We start from the raw sequence: 18,450 nt of genomic DNA, 5'->3' as shown, positions 1-18,450 counted from the left end.
AGAAAGGGAATAACAGGGCTAACGGGTGGTAAGGACAGTCTTCTCCCAAGAAATGATGGTTAAGTTGAGATTGAAAATAAAAGAAAGAGCCATTGAACAAGAGCAAGTTGTTTTAGTTATGAAAAGAAAGCCACTGTGGCTTGAGTCTATCATGCAAGCAGTCAGGTGGATCTTGAAGAAGAGGGCAGGTATCTTTCAGGTCATGGGAGGAGACTGAATTCAGTTTTAAGAGAATTAGTGGAAAGTCATTGAAAGCCTCTTTCTGTGTTATAAAGAATAGATGGCAGTGATCTGGGGACAATGAAGACAGATCAATTAGAAACCAATTGTAGATGTCTAGGCTGCTACTTCATGCGAAGAGTTGACTCACTGGAAAAGACCCTGATGCTGGGAGGGATTGGGGGCAGGAGGAGAAGGGGACAACAGAGGATGAGATGGCTGGATGGCATCACTGACTCTATGGACATGAGTTTGGGTAAACTCCGGGAGTTGGTGATGGACAGGGAGACCTGGCGTGCTGCAGTTCATGGAGTTGCAGAGTCGGACACGACTAAACGACTGAGCTGAACTGAACTGAGGCAGATGATAGTTTCCTGGACAATGACGATTGCAACAATAAGAGCGTATTCATAGTAGAGTGGCTTCTCAGGTGGCAGGAGACAGGTTCATTCCCTGGGTCAGGAAGTTTCCCTGGAGAAGGAAATGGCAACCCACTACAGTATTCTTGCCTGGGAAATCCCATGGTCAAAGGAACATGGTGGGTTGCAGTCCATGGGGTCACAAAGAGCAGGACATGACTTAGTGACTAAGCAGCAGCAACATTCATAGTATAATCAATAGAATTTGTCAGTGGAACAAATAGGGAGCTCAAGGGAAGGGAGGAATCCATCGTGATTTATACTTTTCTGGTTTGAATACTACTGGATAATGGTGCCATTCACATAGATGGGGTGGCCTGTTTAAAAAAACAAAAGATTGTGTGGAATCAAGGCTAATGATGCAATCTTAGAAGATATTAGAAATAATCTAGTTTCAGAAGAATGATTTAATGTTGTTAAGGATGGGGGTTTATACAACTGGAGAAGGAAATAGCAATCCACTCCAGTATTCTTGCCTGGAAAATCCCATGGACGGAGGAGCCTGGTGGTCTACAGTCAATGGCGTCGCAAAGAATTGGACACAACTGAGCAACTAGCACAACATTTAGCCTTTGCTGTGTGCCTGGTCCTGATGTTAAATTCTTCATAAGAATTATAGAAAATTCTTCAACTGTAGGTTCATTTTCAGTCCTAGTTTGTAAATTAAGAGGTTGAAATGTAAAGAACTTAGATGATCTTTCCAGAGTCAGACAGCTAAAGGGTGGCACAGTCAAGACTTGAGCCTGGATAGATCCTTCTGCCTTCAGAAACGATTGCTCTTCCTCTCTAGGCTTTACTGCCTCTTTTTACAAAGTTGATGCATTTTTGTATATCCATTGTCAAATAAAATTCTGATGTCTTTACTTGTTCCTTTATCTTGTTAGAATACCATTCAAGTCACTAAAATTGAGAATTCAATTACTTGTATTTTTTAATCAAATCAGCCAGCAATCTAGTTGAAGATTCTCCCTAACAGGATGATAAAGCAGATTCTGCAGTTGGAGGAGGGGGAAAGGGGGTGTTTTCCTTCCGTGTGCTGGAAGTTTTTTGTCAGCAACACTTTGTGGTGGCAGGTATCCCTGTCATTTGCTAAGATCTGTGAGGTGATTTGGGTCTGTTGTGCCTATTAAAATGTTCAGTGCCCTGCAGAGAATTGAGTCAATCCCTTAATCTCAGGATTTACCACAAGAAAAGAAAACAATTCATTTTAAAAAGGGTAACTCCCAGTGTGAAAAAAAAGTCTTGTACTTCCAAGTAATCATTAATAATTAAGAGCATTCAGTTTTCTCGTGTACTAAAATTGGCCACCTATGATGGACAATGAACTGGGAATTCATAGATGTGTTTTGCTGGATATGGCAAGCTTCCCTATGTAATACTTTTACAGGAAAATGTATACTCCGGGAAGTACGCTAGTCCTAGCAGAGCATTAATGGACTTATTCAAGGATTAGCAAACTAATGTGGTTATTGGTTACTTAATGATGATTCAATCCCTTCACTGCTTTTAATCCCTTAGCTAGTGTCTCTGAAAATGCTGAATGTGAGTTCGAGGCAGATTTATCTGGGGAGTATACGTGTTCAGGCAACTTGAGCAAACCATGTAGCAGTTCTGTGATTTGGGTTATAGTCTTTAATTATCTTTAATCCATTCTTTACATCTGAATTCACATCAGCCCTCCAGACATTTATTCACCTAGCAGACATACCCTCCCATAGGCCAAGTCTTGTTAGATTCTAGGGAGGCAAAAATGAATTCAATTTAGCTCCTTTTTCATAAGAACCTAACTCTAGCAGTGAAATAAACAAATCAAGAAGTAATAATAATAAAAGGTGATAGTTTCTTGAAGAGATTCAGCCACAAAATACTGTGTAAACATTAACTGAGAAAGAGGGGATGTGGTTTGGCAAGTAATATTACTGGCAAATGAAATCTTCATAGAGGATGTGTCATTTGAGTTGAAACTTAGGGAATGAATTAGCATTTCCCTGCTAGAAAAAGAGAAGATGGGTTTTGGAAGATGGGGAATAGATTTTATAAGGATTTTAAAAGTGGTAACTCATGATATTTTTGGAGCTACTGGAGGTAGAGATGGCAGAAGGTGAGGCTGGGTAAAGAATCTGAGGCTGCCTGTAGAAAAATGTACGTACTATGCTGAGGAGTTTAAAGTTCACGGTGCTAATGAAGAAGGTTTATGAAAAGGATTTTGAAGATTAATCTGTTTTAAAAAGAGAATTCAGGATAAAATTGAATGATTTGGAGGAAGAGACTCTGTTAGACATTGTGCTATGAACATAGACACGTAGTATTAATATATATGTGCCCAAATTAAGGGACAAACTATAGTCCATCTGGCTTCAAATTCCTTGTGATTTATACTGTCCCTCCCTACCGCAAAAAACTTACTGTCCCTAATGTGGATTGAACACACAAGGTCACAGAGACAGACTGGAGTCAGCACACATCATTCCAACCACCCCTTGTATATGTATGCACACCGTCCCTGGAATATCCTGGACCCATCATTCTGGAAGAAACTCCCTTCATCAGGTGAAATTAACATGACATGATATGCACACAGTGCTGCTGTTTCATAGGTCCTTTAATTTTAACTGAACAAGCAATAAATACTTGTTTCCCTGGTTTGTTTCACTGAAGTGGCTGGATGGCATCACTGACTGGACGGACATGCGTTTGAGTGAACTCCGGGAGTTGGTGATGGACAGGGAGGCCTGGCATGCTGTGATTCACGGGGTCGCAAAGAGTCGGGCACGACTGAGCGACTGAACTGAACTGACTGAACTGAACAGCAGAAAAACTTTTTAGTTTGCTAAGCAAATAGTCTTTCTCATTCTTGAAGAAAGAAATCAGTTCTGCCAGAACTTTTGGTATGTTTCCACTATTCCAAAGGCTGGAAGACTTCATGAGGCCTTGTAGCTGAATTGCCTATTGTTGGTCTACCCAAAGTTCCTTTGATGCCTAGGGAAGTCAAAGCATAATTAACTATAAAACGAGAGCCTCGTGCTTATGGAGAACAGCTATGTGAACCCGATAACCTGTCCTTCTGGAGAACTACTGAAATGAGCCCAAATTACCCAAATGAAAATATTTGCAAAAGTTTTAAGAGGTGGTTGCAGCAGTTCAACTGAGTAGGACACATACTGAGGTGCTGGACGTGAAGGTGGACAGGAGAGACAGATGTGAGAGGTACTGCAGGACTTGGTAATATACTGACTGTAATGCTTGAAGAAGAAGAAAGAATCAAGGTGGTTTCATCTTTGGGACTTCCCTGGTGTCCAGTGGTTAAGAATCCACACTTCAGTGCAGGGGGTGTGGATTTGATCTCTGGTTTGGGGAACTAAGATCCCACATGCCACTCAATATGGCCAAAAATAAATAATTTTTTTTAAAGATGATTTCATCTTTAACTGTGATAGAATACTCAGAGAGAAGAACAGGAGAGGGTGAGTATACTTTGAGATATATTGATGTATTTCCAAATAGATCGATCTCTTACTAAAGCTGAAGAGATGACTGTGAAGCCTGAGAGAGGTGACTCAGTGTGAGATATTTGAGATTCATCAGTCTATAGAAATTGGTTGAAGAAACAGCAGTGGATGAAATATTGCAGAGAAAGTATGTGAGAAGAGGATCAGAAACAAAACATTGAGACACACTGACATGTGTGGGTGAGCCAGTGGAAAAGGAGCAATTATTAAAATATAGCTAAATAACTTGAATTTGAATAATATCATTGATGAATGTAGTGATAAACAGTACTAAATGCTACAAAGTATTATAGGTGGCTTTATTTTTTCATGATGAAGGAAAATTAGGAATATTAGTAAAAGAGGGAAAAGAACCCCAAGAAGGGGAGCGATTGAATGTGAAAAATGGCATTGATTTTTTGGAGCAAATAAATATCTTTAAGGAAGTGTGAAAGAGCCTAAAGGAAGGAAACTTAGCACTTCCACTATGACAGGAAGAAAAAGAAAGGCAAGATGGTTATAACAGAGAACAGACATTGGTGTCATATAGACTTATTGGATTTGTATCTGTGCTAATCATTTGGGGAACAAATTGCTTAACTTCTCTGGGTCTCAGTCTCTTTTTTAGATAATCAAGATGTCTCCTTCGTAGTGTTTGAGATTCATGATAACGGAGGTTGAGCTTTTCTACCAGCTCCTCCCTTTTTCCTGGATCACTTGTTCCCCAGAGAGGCAACTGCCTATTTTCTTCTTGTCCAAATGGGTCTTCAGATCCTGAATCCCCCAGCTTCGGGTAGCTTCTTCCTCTCTCTCTTGTCCTCTAGCTCATCACTCAGATTTTCTTCATAGCACCTTTTCCCATCCGAAATGACCTCGTCTGCATGTCTTTCTGTGATGATTTATATTTTTCATGCTTAGTGCCTATTTTACCTATTAGAATATATTCATGGTAAGAGCAGGTAAAGAAGACTCAGCGGTAAAGAACCTGCCTGCCAATGCAGGAGATTCAGGTTCAATCCCTGGGCCAGAAAGATTCCCTGGAGAAGGAAATGGCAACTCACTCCAGTATTCTTGCCTGGGAAATCCCATGGACAGAGTAGCGTGGTGGTCTACAGTCTATAGGGTTGCAAAAGAACTGGACACAATTTAGCAACCAAACAGCAATGGTAAGAGCTGAGACTTAACTTATTTGTCAATCAGTTCCCCACCCCTAGGACCCTTAGGCACAATTCAGTTCACTAAATATTAGATAAGAGTATTCATAAAAAGTACTTATTAGGGGAGGGAGAAATTAGAGGTTTTAGATTAAGAGATACACGTGCTAATCATGCTAATTTGCTTCAGTTGTGTGCAACTCCTTGCAACCCTATGGACTGTAACCCACCCAACTGTCCGTAGGATTCTCCAGGCAAGAATACTAAAGTGGGTTGCCATTTCCTTTTCCAGGGCATCTTCCTGACCCAGAGATTGAACCTGCATCTCTTACGTCTCCTGCATTGGCAAGCAAGTTCTTTACTTCTAGTGCTACTGTATATAAAATAAATGGTCAACAAGGACCTACCGTCCAGTGCAGAGAACTGTATTCAATATCTTGGAATAACCCATGATGGAAAAGAGTATGAAATAAAGAGTATAACTGAGTCACTTTGCTATACACCTGAGACTAATACAACATTTTAAATTACTAAATTTCAGTTTTTTAAAAAGTAGTCATTATTATTCTGAAATTGGAAGTGAGGGAAAAGGAGTTGACAGGTTAGGAGACAGCTACACCCTGAGTAAAAATATAGAGGACAGGACTGCAAATCTAAGCAGATAAGTGTTTGGAACTTTTTGCTCAACAAGGTATGGTTGTGGAGAGAGTAATATATTTTCCCAGTCTACTATAGGATTCGTTTATGTCCAGCCTTGTCATTACTTCTTTGCCTTTAGTTAACAAAAAAGTCTCTTTTAAAAAATTATACATGTATACCATTTATTTGCTTCTATATAATGTTACTATTGATGGCCTACAATTTTTGTTTTTATATTTGCAAGGCCCAGGCACCTTTAAGCACTGTACATATGTGACCTCCTTTATTCCTCTCAGCAATCCTATAAGGACAGTAGTGTAGTTATCCCACTTTACAGATGAGAAGACTGAGGCACGGAGACAAATAAGAAGCCCAAGGTCACAAAGCTAAGAGCAAACCCAGGCATTTTGACTGTGGAGCCCATACCCTTAAGCACTGAGCAATATGGCCTTTCAAGACCTCATCCCTCCGTCCTAAAGAAATATGAGTGTTTTTGTTGTTTGTTTTTTGTTTTTTTGTCAAAGGCAGACAAAGCTGTTCATCAGCTAGTCAGACAAAGAAGGTCAGAGTGTCCTGCCAGGGAAATGTCCTGGGAGAAATTGTCCTGTCAGGGAACAAACCTGGAAGGAATTTTCCTCTTAAGGAAAGGAATACTTGATTTAATTAATCAAGTAAATCAAGTATTCCTAAAATCATTACCTTTCCCCACCTTTACATTGGCAATCCCTTCCAATTTAAGGTTACTTAAAAATTAATATCCTATTTACCCCCTTTTTCATGTAATTTAATAAATATTCTGGCTCAAACCCTGATCACCTTATAGAAAATCCAACTGTGCTTCTTAGATTGCCTGACATGGTGACAGGATATTCAGTTTTGCATCGATAAACTTTGATTTGCCTTATGTAATATCTGATATATGACTTCTTAGAATGTTAATACTTAATGCTTTGCTTACAACCCAAAACACTGGTTATAAATTTCAGCCCTATCTTTTCTTTTCCTATTCAGTTTTTCCAGTGATTTGCTCCAGCTCCTTTTCATTTTTTCCCAATGTATTTTTAGATTATATTGACCATCAAGAAATCCTTATTTGGAGTCAATTTCAAATCTAATTAATTCTTCAGTTCAGTCGCTCAGTCGTGTCCGACTCTGCGACCCCATGCACCGCAGCATGCCAGGCCTCCCTGTGCATCACCAACTCCTGGAGTCCACCCAAACCCATGTCCAATTAAGTCTTCATTTCCTTAAAATTCACACAAAGGAAAATTATGAAAAAGAAGTAAAGTTTTTTCAAGTTATCTTTATCACTGTGCTTACACATCAATTTCTTAAACTAGGGGGTAATGATTATTCTAAACTTAGTGCTGTGGTCTGCAGGTGTGTAGAAGTGTAGCAAGTTGGTAAAAACTACTGACTCTGGAACCAGACTGCCTAGATGTACATCCTTTGCTCTATGTACTAGCTGTGTGACCTTGGGCAAAGTACTCAACTTCTCTGGGCCTCAATTTTGTTTAATGTAAAATGGAGATGATGATATCTTCAAAGTTGTACCAAAGATTATCGGTTACTTAATTAGCATAGGTAAAGTATTTAAAACTGTGTCTGGAACTTGGAAAGCTCTGTGTAATGCTGGTTTTTTGTGTTCTTGATTCTGCTTTAAATTAGGAAAAAGCTTTCCTTGTCACTGTTATAAAAATGCTTTCTTAAAAAATATTATTTTCATTCACCTTAACATATCCAAAATTTTAATTCAGTATTATCTGTTTATTTCTTTCTGTGTATCATTTATTGGTTGTTAAAACTCATGATTAATTTATGCCCAAATCCTAAGTCTCTTCATGCCTCTCATATAATGTTTTAATCAGGTGACACTGAAAAACAATCTACATAAAGATGTCTTCAATATTTTTTTTTAAGTGTCCAGTCTCTCAATGTTTTCTTCAGGTTAGAATATTTTTAAATTCCTATTTCATTTTAAGGAGCTTATTTTATTTATGTGTAAATATACAAAAGGCAGACATACCAAGTGGTGTGTAAATACATTCAGGTGTATAACACAGCCTCTCCTTCACCGGCCTTTAACATGTGCTTACTGCCCTCTGCTGGAAAGAGTATTTTTGAAAAATAAAAATGTTAAATTTTTCCCTTTTTTTTTTTTTTGGATAATTTAAACTGTATCTTTGATTCTATTATTATTCTATTGAGAGTAAATAAATTTACAGTACAAGATTTTTCAAATCATTTTCAGTGAAAACTAAGATGGGGAGAGTTATGTTTTTTGTTTATTTTTCTTTGCTCTTTTCAGATAGATTGGAAAATATGTTTATAAACCTTTAGGACTTTTGGTATGGATAGGTAGAAGTGTTCTCATGTGCCTTTTATTTTGCTGAGGGCAGTTTGTGGCATTTTGTTAGATTTAAACAGTAGCTGTGTGAAGCAAAAAGAGCACGTGTCATTATAATTTGCCAGTGAGAAAACAGAGGCTCAGAGAGGTTAAGTGACCAACCCAAAGTCACTCCGTTTGTCGGTGGCAGATTTGGGACTAGAATTCAAGTCTTAGAATATATTTAATTCTGTGATGCTGATTATTTCTGCAACTCTTATCATATCCCGTGTGTCTCAGAGCCTAAAAAAGTTTACATCCTGTTATTGATAAGGCCTGGCAAGATGGCAAGCAGTCAACTTATTAGGTACATTTTAAAAGTGAATAATGTGAAGGAAGCAACTTTTTAAACTTTGAGAAGCAAAATAATAAATGATATCCAGTGCTTTACACAATAGAGACACCTAATATTTGTTGATTTGCCACATTGAAAGAATATTTTCTCCTATGTATAAATACTATTGCCTTATATTTGTTTATTTCTATCCATGTTATACTCTGAGACAGTTTCACAAATTTGTGCCAACTTGGAACATTCCATAACTGATCTTGATTTCTGCTGGGGTACTGTTAACTTACTAGTCTGGCATAATAGGGACTATTGTTAAATAATACTTTTCTTTTGGCGAATGGTAAATTTAACCTTTTAAAAAGTGCTTTTTTATTTCATCATTTTATAATATAATATTGCTACTGAGAGCATGAATTTTGTCCTTTATATTTTCTCAGCACTGTGCTGATTTTTAAATTTACCAAACAAAAATGAATTTACTAATTTAGGGTGATTATATGTATGTTATGGGTTTCCCTGGTGTTTCAGATAGTAAAGAGTCCTTCTGAAATGCAGGAGACCTGAGTTTGATTCCTGGGTCAGGAAGATCCCCCGGAGGAGGGCACAGCAACCCAAGGAGGAGGGCACAGCAACCCAATTCAGTATGCTTGCCTGGAGAACTCCATGGGCTGAGAAGCCTAATGGCCTATAGTCCATGGGGTCACATCAAGTTGGACACGACTGAGTGACTTTCACTTTCATTTTTCATATGTACATTATACTAGCTCAGATATCACAAGCTATTTGTTATAATTGCCACCTTTCATTTATTTTATGACTCTAATCGTTTTCTGACATAAAAGTCTCCCATAGCATTTATTTATTTTTTTCTTTTTTTATTTAATTTTTTTTTTTTTTATTTTACAATATTATATTGGTTGGTTTTGCCATACATTGACATGAATTCGCCCCAGGTGTACATGAGTTCCCCCTCCTGAACCCCCCTCCCATAGCTTTTAAAAGTATCATTGTCACTGCTATTCAGCCATTGCAGTAAGGCCCTCCCTTCCCTGCATCACTTCTCCAGAAATTAATTTAGTTCTTTTTATCTGTTTTTCTTTAGTTTAAAATTATACTGTTCCCCGATTTTGTGAACTCACTTACATTGATTTCAACATCTTTTACATTAAATGCATTTACATTTCAATTATTGACACATTAAGTACATGTTAGGACATCCCCAATGGCTCAGTGGGTAAAGAATTCACCTGAAATGCAGGAGACACAGATGTGGGTTCAATCCCTCTGTTGGGAAGATCCCCTGGAGAAGGAAATGGCAACCCCCTCCAGGGTGGGGGTCACAAAGAGTTGGACACAACTGAACGACTAAGCACATACCAAGTACATGTTAAAACTGTGTGTGAAGCCTTTATGCTAATTCAGAACTGCCACCTTATGAGAAGTCTCTTGGAGTGTCCATGAGTTTCTGTAGATGACAGGCCTGGCTTCAGACATTTACTTGTATTGGAATTATTATGCTAGAAATTTCTTATCAGATAATCCTGAAGAAGAGGAGGAGTCAGTCTTCAATTAGGCATTGTGAGGTATGGAGTAAGATAACAGAATCTGCCCATGGCCAAAAGGGTCATAAGAAATTACAGCTTTTTGGCCAGCATTCAATTCTCCTTGTATTGACCTGAAATCTTCCCCTTTAGCAGTGAACCCATGGTTTTAGTTTTATTTGCTATAGACATTCAGAGTGAGTTGAACCCTTTTTACATATGGTGGCTATTTTCCTTCTAGGTTTTCTTTTCTACTTCCTAATACTCTGATGTGCTTTAATGTACTTTTCTCCTTCTCACTCTTAAAATTTTTGAGCTGTTGTGTGCATAAATTAAATCTTTCGATTCTTACCCCAATCATATGAGAGAGTATTCTTATTCTGTCCATTTGACTGAGACTCAGAAAGATGAAACTTTCTGAGATGTCAAGAAAGATGTCAACGGAGACTATTAGTGGCTCATGTCGAGCTCTTAGCCACTATACCTCTCCCAAATGAGTCAGACATGACTGAGCAACTTTACTTACTTACCTTTAACCTACATTTAACACTTTGATATTTAAGGTGTTCTGTGTAGTCTGATTATATTCCTGAAACTTTTCATTTGAGATTTCTTGGTCTGTTTCTTGTTCAGTATGATAAGAAATCCATAAATTTCTTTTTTTAGAGCATTCTATTATCCTTGGGTTATATTTCTCTTTAAGGCTTCTCTCTTCTCTTTAAGGCTCCTCTCTATGAGATTTTGCCTATCTTTCCTCTGTGGCTTCTGTCCAAACCTCCTGGGTCTTGAGTTGAATTGAGGTTCATTTTCCATCCCTCTTTCAGTTTTTATGACAAATGTTGGTTCCCTGTTCCTGAGAACAGCTAAGAACTTTGAAATGTAGCTAGATAAAGCCACCTTTCCCATTTCTGCTAGCATTTCCAACTTACTAGCAATTTTTATTCACACCAATTTTGCACTCGCATAACCAGAAAATAGAAGTCACTTTGCTCTTCTGCATGGTCATACACGTTCAGTTTTATCCGACTCTTTTCCACCCTGTGGTATATAGCCCGCCAGCCTCCTCTGTCTATGGGATTTTTCAGGCAGGAATACTGGAGTGGGTTGGCATTTCCTCCTCCAGGGGATCTTCTAGACCCAGGGATCAAACCCGCATCTCCTGTGTCTCTTATGTTGCAGGCTGATTCTTTACTGCTGAGCCTTCAGGGAAGCCAAAATTCTCTTTAGACTGTCAATAATTGACTGTTTCTGCATGTTAATTAATCTCTATGGTCTTCATCTTCCTCATCTATAAAAATCTGTTGGACTATGACCTCTGAGGTTGTGTAAGTTCTAATATCTATGGTTTTAAAGTATACCAGGTTACCTGTAGAAATTTTAATTTAACATTTAAAATTAAATCAAGAACAATGACTCAACTTTGCCCCTCTGAGGTTTACCCAGGACTGATATTATATGTACTTGAACAGTCATCTTATCTTAGTAATCCAAATGTGGAAGGATTTCTTTACTGTAAGACTTCTAAATAATCATTGCCTCAGATGCCCCATTCTGGGAGTGGAGAAGGCATTGGGAGGACCACCCAGTTACTGGCCCACATGTACCACCACAGCTCCTGCACACCAGCTTCCCTAACAAGAGGTAGCAGCCCTGGTGGTGACAGAGGTGCCCTGAAGGACATGCTTGCTCTTTATCTTCACATGGTTGTCATCCCGCATGCTGGCAGATGCTTCCCCTGAATCGTGGTCTTGCTATAGCTTTTGTTTGTTTGTTTTTTGGCTGTCCTGGGTTTTCATTGCTGCAGGAGGGCTTTCTGTAGTTGTGGCGAGCAGGGGCTATTCTCTAGTTGTGGTGCATAGGCTTCTCCTTGCAGTGGCTTCTCTTGTTTTGAAGCATGGGCCCTAGAGCACTTGGGTTTCAGTAGTCAAGGCTCACGGGCTTAGTTGTCCCATGGCATGTGGGATCTTCCTGAAGTGAAGTGAAAGTCGCTCAGTTGCGTCCAACTCTGCAACCCCATGGACTATACAGTCTGTGGAATTCTCCAGGCCAGAATACTGGAGTGGGTAGCCTTTCCCTTCTCCAGGAGATCTTCCCAACCCAGAGATCGAACCCAGGTTTCCCACATTGCAGGTGGATTCTTTACCAGATGAGCCACAAGGGAAGCCCAAGAATACTGGAGTGGGTAGCCTATCGCTTCTCTAGCAGATCTTCCCGACCAGGGATCAAACCCGTGTCTCCTGCATTGGAAGGCAGATTCTTAAATGTGATTGCTTTTGATGAATTTTATCTGTGGATCATAGTACACAGGGATTCTTAACACTACGGTAGTTTAATGAAGCCCTTTTACAGCCAATTTTTTATGTTCATGATACTACAGGGTTTACAGTATCAGTAATTCACATAGCCAGGGATCATTCCAAAGTTAAAAGTAAATGATTTCATTTCAGATATCAGTTTAAACTAAACTAAAAGAAAAAAAAAAGTGACTTGACTCCTGTATTTGGGATTACACGGCCATTTCCTTAAGTGACCATCTCCTGAAGTTCTTTGTATGGCCTTTCTTCTAGTAATTATCTCCTTTGTTTCTAGGTGAATGAAATTTACCATGATGAGTCCCTGGGAGTGCATATAAATGTAGTCCTGGTGCGCATGATAATGCTGGGTTATGCAAAGGTAAAATGTCTTAACTATGTGTGAACTGTGAACATCAAAGGGTGGGTTAGCAAATAGATTAGTCTACTGAAGCTATAGTAGATATGTCTCACATAGACCCCAGTTGCTCTGAATTGAGAAGAGAAAACTCCCCCAATGAATGGAGATCTCTAACTTAGAGTAGATAATGAATGTGCTTAGAGTAGATAATGAAGTGCTGGTGTCATTTGATGTGTTTACCTCTGTCTAATGGAGTTGGAGATAATTATCCTGATTTTAGGTATGACAATATAATGAAAAAAGAGGATTTCCTTAATAGTGAAGGACAGGGAAGGCTGGTGTGCTACAGTTCGTTGGGGTCACAAAGAGTCAGACACAACTTTTCAACTGAACAACCACCACCAGCGTTAAACTTATGATTGATTTTTTAATCCAAAACATGTATGTTGAGTGCCTGCTCTGTGTCAGATGCTTTCTAGGTGCTTCAAATATATCTGTGTGTGTGTCAGGCTCTGAAAGCCACTCAGTCGTGTCCAACTCTTTGTGACCCCATGGACTATACAGTCCATGGAATTCTCCAGGCCAGAAAACTGGAGTGGGTAACCGTTCCCTTATCCAGGGGATCTTCCCAACCCAGGGATCAAACCCAAGTGTCCTGCATTGCAGGCAGGTTAACAAAATAACAGAGATCCTTACTTTCTCATGATTTCTTAAAAGGAATATTTCAATTAATAAAGGCAAAGCATACAGTGAATTTTTTTCAAAGAGCATTAATCTTATAATTTCGAAAATGAAGTGTTGGGTCAGAATACATTCAATAGGCATTTTTATGTAGTGTAACTTTAGCTGACTTTAAAATGGCACTAGTTGGATCCCTGTCCTTAGAAATAATGGAATGGATGAAATAGTCTCTCCCTAAATGGAGAAGGCAATGGCAAGCCACTCCAGTACTCTTGCCTAGAAAATCCCATGGATGGAGGAGCCTGGTGGGCTGCAGTCCATGGGGTCGCTAAGGGTCAGACACGACTGAGCGACTTCACTTTCACTTTCACACATTGGAGAAGGAAATGGCAACCCACTCCAGTGTTCTTGCCTGGAGAGTCCCAGGGACGGGGAGTCTGGTGGGCTTCCGTCTATGGGGTCACACCGAGTCGGACACGACTGAAGTGACTTGGCTTGAGGAGAAAACATAGGGGAAGTGACTAACTTGGCAGCTTTCTTGATATTTAAAATTAAATGTCTCCCTCCCATAGTTAATCCTCCTGATTATGGATTACTAATGAAATATGCATTTAGCAAGAACAGGGGGAAAAGTCCATGTGTTTGCATTTTATTATATATGAAAACTTACCATTTCTGAGGAAAGGGTGTCCTTGATCTTTAGATTCCCCCACAAACCTGACTTATTTTGTGTCTCCAGCACTGAAGGCAAGTCAACTCCAGCTGGAGATGTTAAGAGCCTTTAGTTGGTTGTTAAATCATTTCTTTAGAGAAGCATGTGATCAACATATAACAAATCAAAATTTTTTATTAAGAATGTAAACACTGATAAAACCATTTACTGAAATATAACAAAATTCTCAGCCAGTCAGCCAAGTAAGAACTAATTTGAGGTTCCAAAACAGTTTCTCATTCCATCGGAACTACTCAGGGAAGTGTGACTCCTGGGTTCTTGAAGGATGGGGCCTTTCACTCTGAACTTTTATCCCCTGATGATAATGTGATAGTAACTGCATTCTCCAATGGCTCAAGTGGTAAAAAATCCACCTGCAATGCAGGAGATGCAGGAGACATGGGCTTAACCCTAGGTCAGGAAGATCCCCTGGAGAAGGAAATGGTAGTCCACTCCAGTATTCTTGTCTGGAGAATCCCATGGACAGAGGAGCCTGTTGGGCTCCAGTCCATAGCGCTGCAAAAGGTTGGACACGACTGAGCACACATGCACATACGCACAGCAGGGTTCCCAGGAATGTCACTCCATTTCTTGGAACAGCAGGATATGAGTGCCCCCTCTCTTCATTGCTGTGAGGTTAAAATAAAGGGTAGTTATTTTTTTTCAGGGTGAAGTTTATATAATTTGACTGCTTCTCAAATTATATAAACCAGCTTTGATTAATTTTGAAGCAGAAGGAAAAAAAAAAAGAAGAAACTGAAGATCTTTGGCTTTAACACTTCTGGAGAAAAAGTCTCGTTCTCAAATCTTTCCTTCTATCTTTGTTATTGTTCTTAATATTTATTGAAATGTTTTACCCAGTTGATTAATACTGAGTTGCTGCACAGTAGCAAAAAAATTCATCATCATGTATTTCAGTTAATGGTGTCAGCCACCTTTCACACAGATAATGTAGATCATCATAAAGGTATCCCTTAGGTACATTTAGAATTTCCAAATGAGATTAGTTATCTAAACAAGGCCCCATATTATTGTACATTATTTAATTACTGTAATTTCAACTGTTAATTTCAGGGAAAGTTATTCAATGAAGACTTTGGGAAAATATTAATATTATATATGTCTTTAACATATTGTTTTCTCCTAGTCCATCAGCCTCATAGAAAGGGGAAATCCATCCAGGAGCCTGGAGAATGTGTGTCGCTGGGCTTGCCAACAACAAAAATCTGATCCCAATCACTCTGAACACCATGATCACGCAATTTTCTTAACCAGGCAAGATTTTGGACCTGCTGGAATGCAAGGTATTTCCATGTAGCGATTTCTATGTAGCAGAAAAACTTAAGGGCATGACTTTTCAAAAGTATAACTGAATCACTTTGCTGTACACTTGAAACTAACACAACAGTATAAATCAACTATTCTACAACATAAAATAAAATTTTTTTAAATCTTAAAAAAAGAGCAATCCTGAATCAGGGAGTCTGTTCACATGTTCACATCTCCACCATCACGTTCATCTTTGCCTCAGCCAAGCATGCATTTGCTTCCAGTGACTTCTGTGGAATTCACAATGTTGAATGCCACCTAAATACCGTGATACATTATGCTCTCCTTTACAATGATGGGTGTATATTTGGGGTACAGAGGGGCTGCTCTAAAATGCAGTGCGATTTCCCCTGAGTGTTTGGAAGGGGAAAGGAGGTGCTATGGGAAACGTCTGTTGCCAAAGAACTTTCTTCCAAAGTCAGCTTACATCTATATATCTAATAAACTCTGATGTAGACTTCAAAAAAAAAAAATTAGACTGACCACTTTCTTTTCAACACTGATGGACTCTCTGGCTCCCTTCATCAGTACCATGATTTGAAGGAACATTCACCACAGCAGAAAGGTAGGGCTTAGTTGGTGGGCAGAGCAGAATGGAAACCCCAGGCAGTTACTTCCCTTAGGAGAGGAGAAAATTGCAGACCCAGCGAATCCTTTCAGAGCCCATTACCTGTGGCTTTCCCAAGAGAATGTGGCGTGATGCTAGCAGCAAAATAATACTGCCTCTGTTTCCTGAACAGCTTTTTTTTTTTCCCTCGGCAAAGGTCCAGTAGTAATTCTTAATGGGTTTTCTCATAAAATGGAAATAAAAGTAATTGTTATTCTCTACAGGATATGCTCCAGTCACAGGCATGTGTCACCCAGTGAGAAGCTGTACCCTGAATCACGAGGATGGTTTTTCATCTGCCTTTGTAGTAGCACATGAAACTGGCCATGTGTAAGTCACTGTTGACAGCTATAGAGTGGGGAAAAAAACAAGGTCTTTTCTTTCTGCCTCTCTCAGTATTGTTCATACTTTGGGTAGAGCACATGCCAGTGTGCAACTCTCACCCTTTTGCCAAGTCTGAGGAGCTGAAAAGAGTGAAGAGGTCATGCACTGAAACCAAATGAGTGACTGGCTTGCAGAGACACTCGTGGGCTTTTTGCAGCTAGAGAACAAGAAAGGCATTTCTGCCAGATTGCTCCCGTTGCACAGTGTCTGTGACTCCTCCACCAAAACCTTGTTAGCTTAAAAAACTACCTATTTCCCTGTACTTATTTTCAAAACAGAAATTATGCCAAAGCTGTGGTCCCTATGTTGATTACCAGTGAGGTCTCGCTCTGTATTCTAGGTTGGGGATGGAACACGATGGACAGGGCAACAGGTGCGGTGATGAGACGGCTATGGGAAGTGTTATGGCTCCCTTGGTGCAAGCCGCGTTTCATCGTTACCACTGGTCCCGGTGTAGCGGCCAAGAACTGAAAAGATACATACAGTATGTCTCCTTCTTTGTGTCATGAGAACGTTACAGTAGAAATACAGACGTGAAACTGTCTCTTAGGACATTGATCATAACCGAACTCCCAGTGAATGAAAACTCTTGTTCACGATAAACATTTTCTTGTGACTTAGCTTTTTGCACAGTAATTCCATAATGTGATTGTAATATTTGAAGCTGTAAGCCTAGCCTTGAAGTGAATTTTTAACTGTGATTTCCTTTCAGTAAATTCTCTGTGGGATCTTTGACTAACGGTAAAAGTTGATTTGAGAATGAAGAGAGGGTGGTCACACAATGCCTGCATAGGGTATACCACCTGTACCCCATAGGATGGATGTCAGGATCTGCCCTGCCACACCATGGGGGTTCAGCTAGGGACATGAACAAGGTTGTTACAGTTCTGCTGTGTTTTTGAGTATGCTTGGCTTATTTTCCTGGGAAGAATAAAGGTGAATGGTCTTTTTCTAAATGGAGCTGAAACCAAAATCCTTAAAAGATATGCTTTCGTGAACTTGCTTTATGATCTGATGAAATTCCAGAGTATGTAACCTAAGAATACTTTCTCACTGAGACATGATAAAAAAAAAATGAACATTTAGCTGTATGCACCATTTTCCTTCCTCCAGTTCCTATGACTGTCTCCTTGATGACCCATTTGAACATGACTGGCCCAAACTCCCAGAACTTCCTGGAATCAATTATTCTATGGATGAGCAGTGTCGTTTTGACTTTGGAGTTGGTTATAAAATGTGCACTGCGGTACGTTACAGTCAATTTAGATTTTTTGCATCTTAAAATCTACTTGCGTAGCTCCTGTTTGGTGACCTTTACAGATTCACTGGTGCAAGAATATGAACCAATGATTTGTGTTTGCTATGTCTCTACATGCTAAAGCTAAGTGCTTTAAATATACTATCTTATTTAATCCTTGTGACAGGCTAGAAGGAAGTTGGTATACTTTTATTTTACAGATGAAAAAGCCAAGACTTACAGAGGTTATGCAACTTGCGTAAGTCACACATCTGGTAAATGGGGCTTTTTATATGTAAGAGGAAGCTTTATGTGCTAGAGCAAGAAAAAATGTATTTCATTGAAAGAAGTTGATCTGCTGTTTAAATTCTGCCTTTGCAGATATACATACATAGCTATTTGGTTTGCCTGTAAGATATATAGTCAGTTCCTATTTTCCTGCGTTAATGTTTTAACCTGAGAATTCTAAAGCTCTGGCTTTAGATATTGTAAAAAATTACAATTTCTTCATTAAGTAATAGGAATTAGAACAAAAAAGCCAGATTGAAAATGAGTACTAATTTTAAAGAAAGCTATGATGGAGTTTCTCTGGTGGCTCATTGCTAAATAATCTGTCTGCCAATGCAAGAGACACGCATTCGATCCCTGGTCCCGGAAAACCCTACATGCCTTGGAGCAACTAAGCCCATGCACCACATCTATTAAGCCTC

The 18,450-nt window shown here is 39.2% G+C and overlaps 1 protein-coding gene across 1 annotated transcript in view; it reads left to right on the top strand.

The window, feature by feature from the left end:
* ADAMTS3 (ADAM metallopeptidase with thrombospondin type 1 motif 3) overlaps positions 1-18,450 on the top strand; it is a 279,556-nt gene that overhangs the window by 221,296 nt on the left and 39,810 nt on the right. The window contains exons 6-10 of the mRNA XM_055434158.2: positions 12,728-12,811; positions 15,331-15,487; positions 16,344-16,449; positions 16,844-16,987; positions 17,617-17,749. Of these exons, the coding sequence (XP_055290133.2) occupies positions 12,728-12,811; positions 15,331-15,487; positions 16,344-16,449; positions 16,844-16,987; positions 17,617-17,749 (624 nt within the window). The remainder of the gene's footprint in view (positions 1-12,727; positions 12,812-15,330; positions 15,488-16,343; positions 16,450-16,843; positions 16,988-17,616; positions 17,750-18,450) is intronic.

Source organism: Moschus berezovskii, chromosome 5, assembly GCF_049115385.1.
Source record: "Moschus berezovskii isolate FMDL1 chromosome 5, NW_MosBer_1.0, whole genome shotgun sequence".
Lineage (NCBI taxonomy): Eukaryota > Metazoa > Chordata > Mammalia > Artiodactyla > Moschidae > Moschus > Moschus berezovskii.
This window is presented reverse-complemented; position numbering and strand designations above follow the sequence as displayed.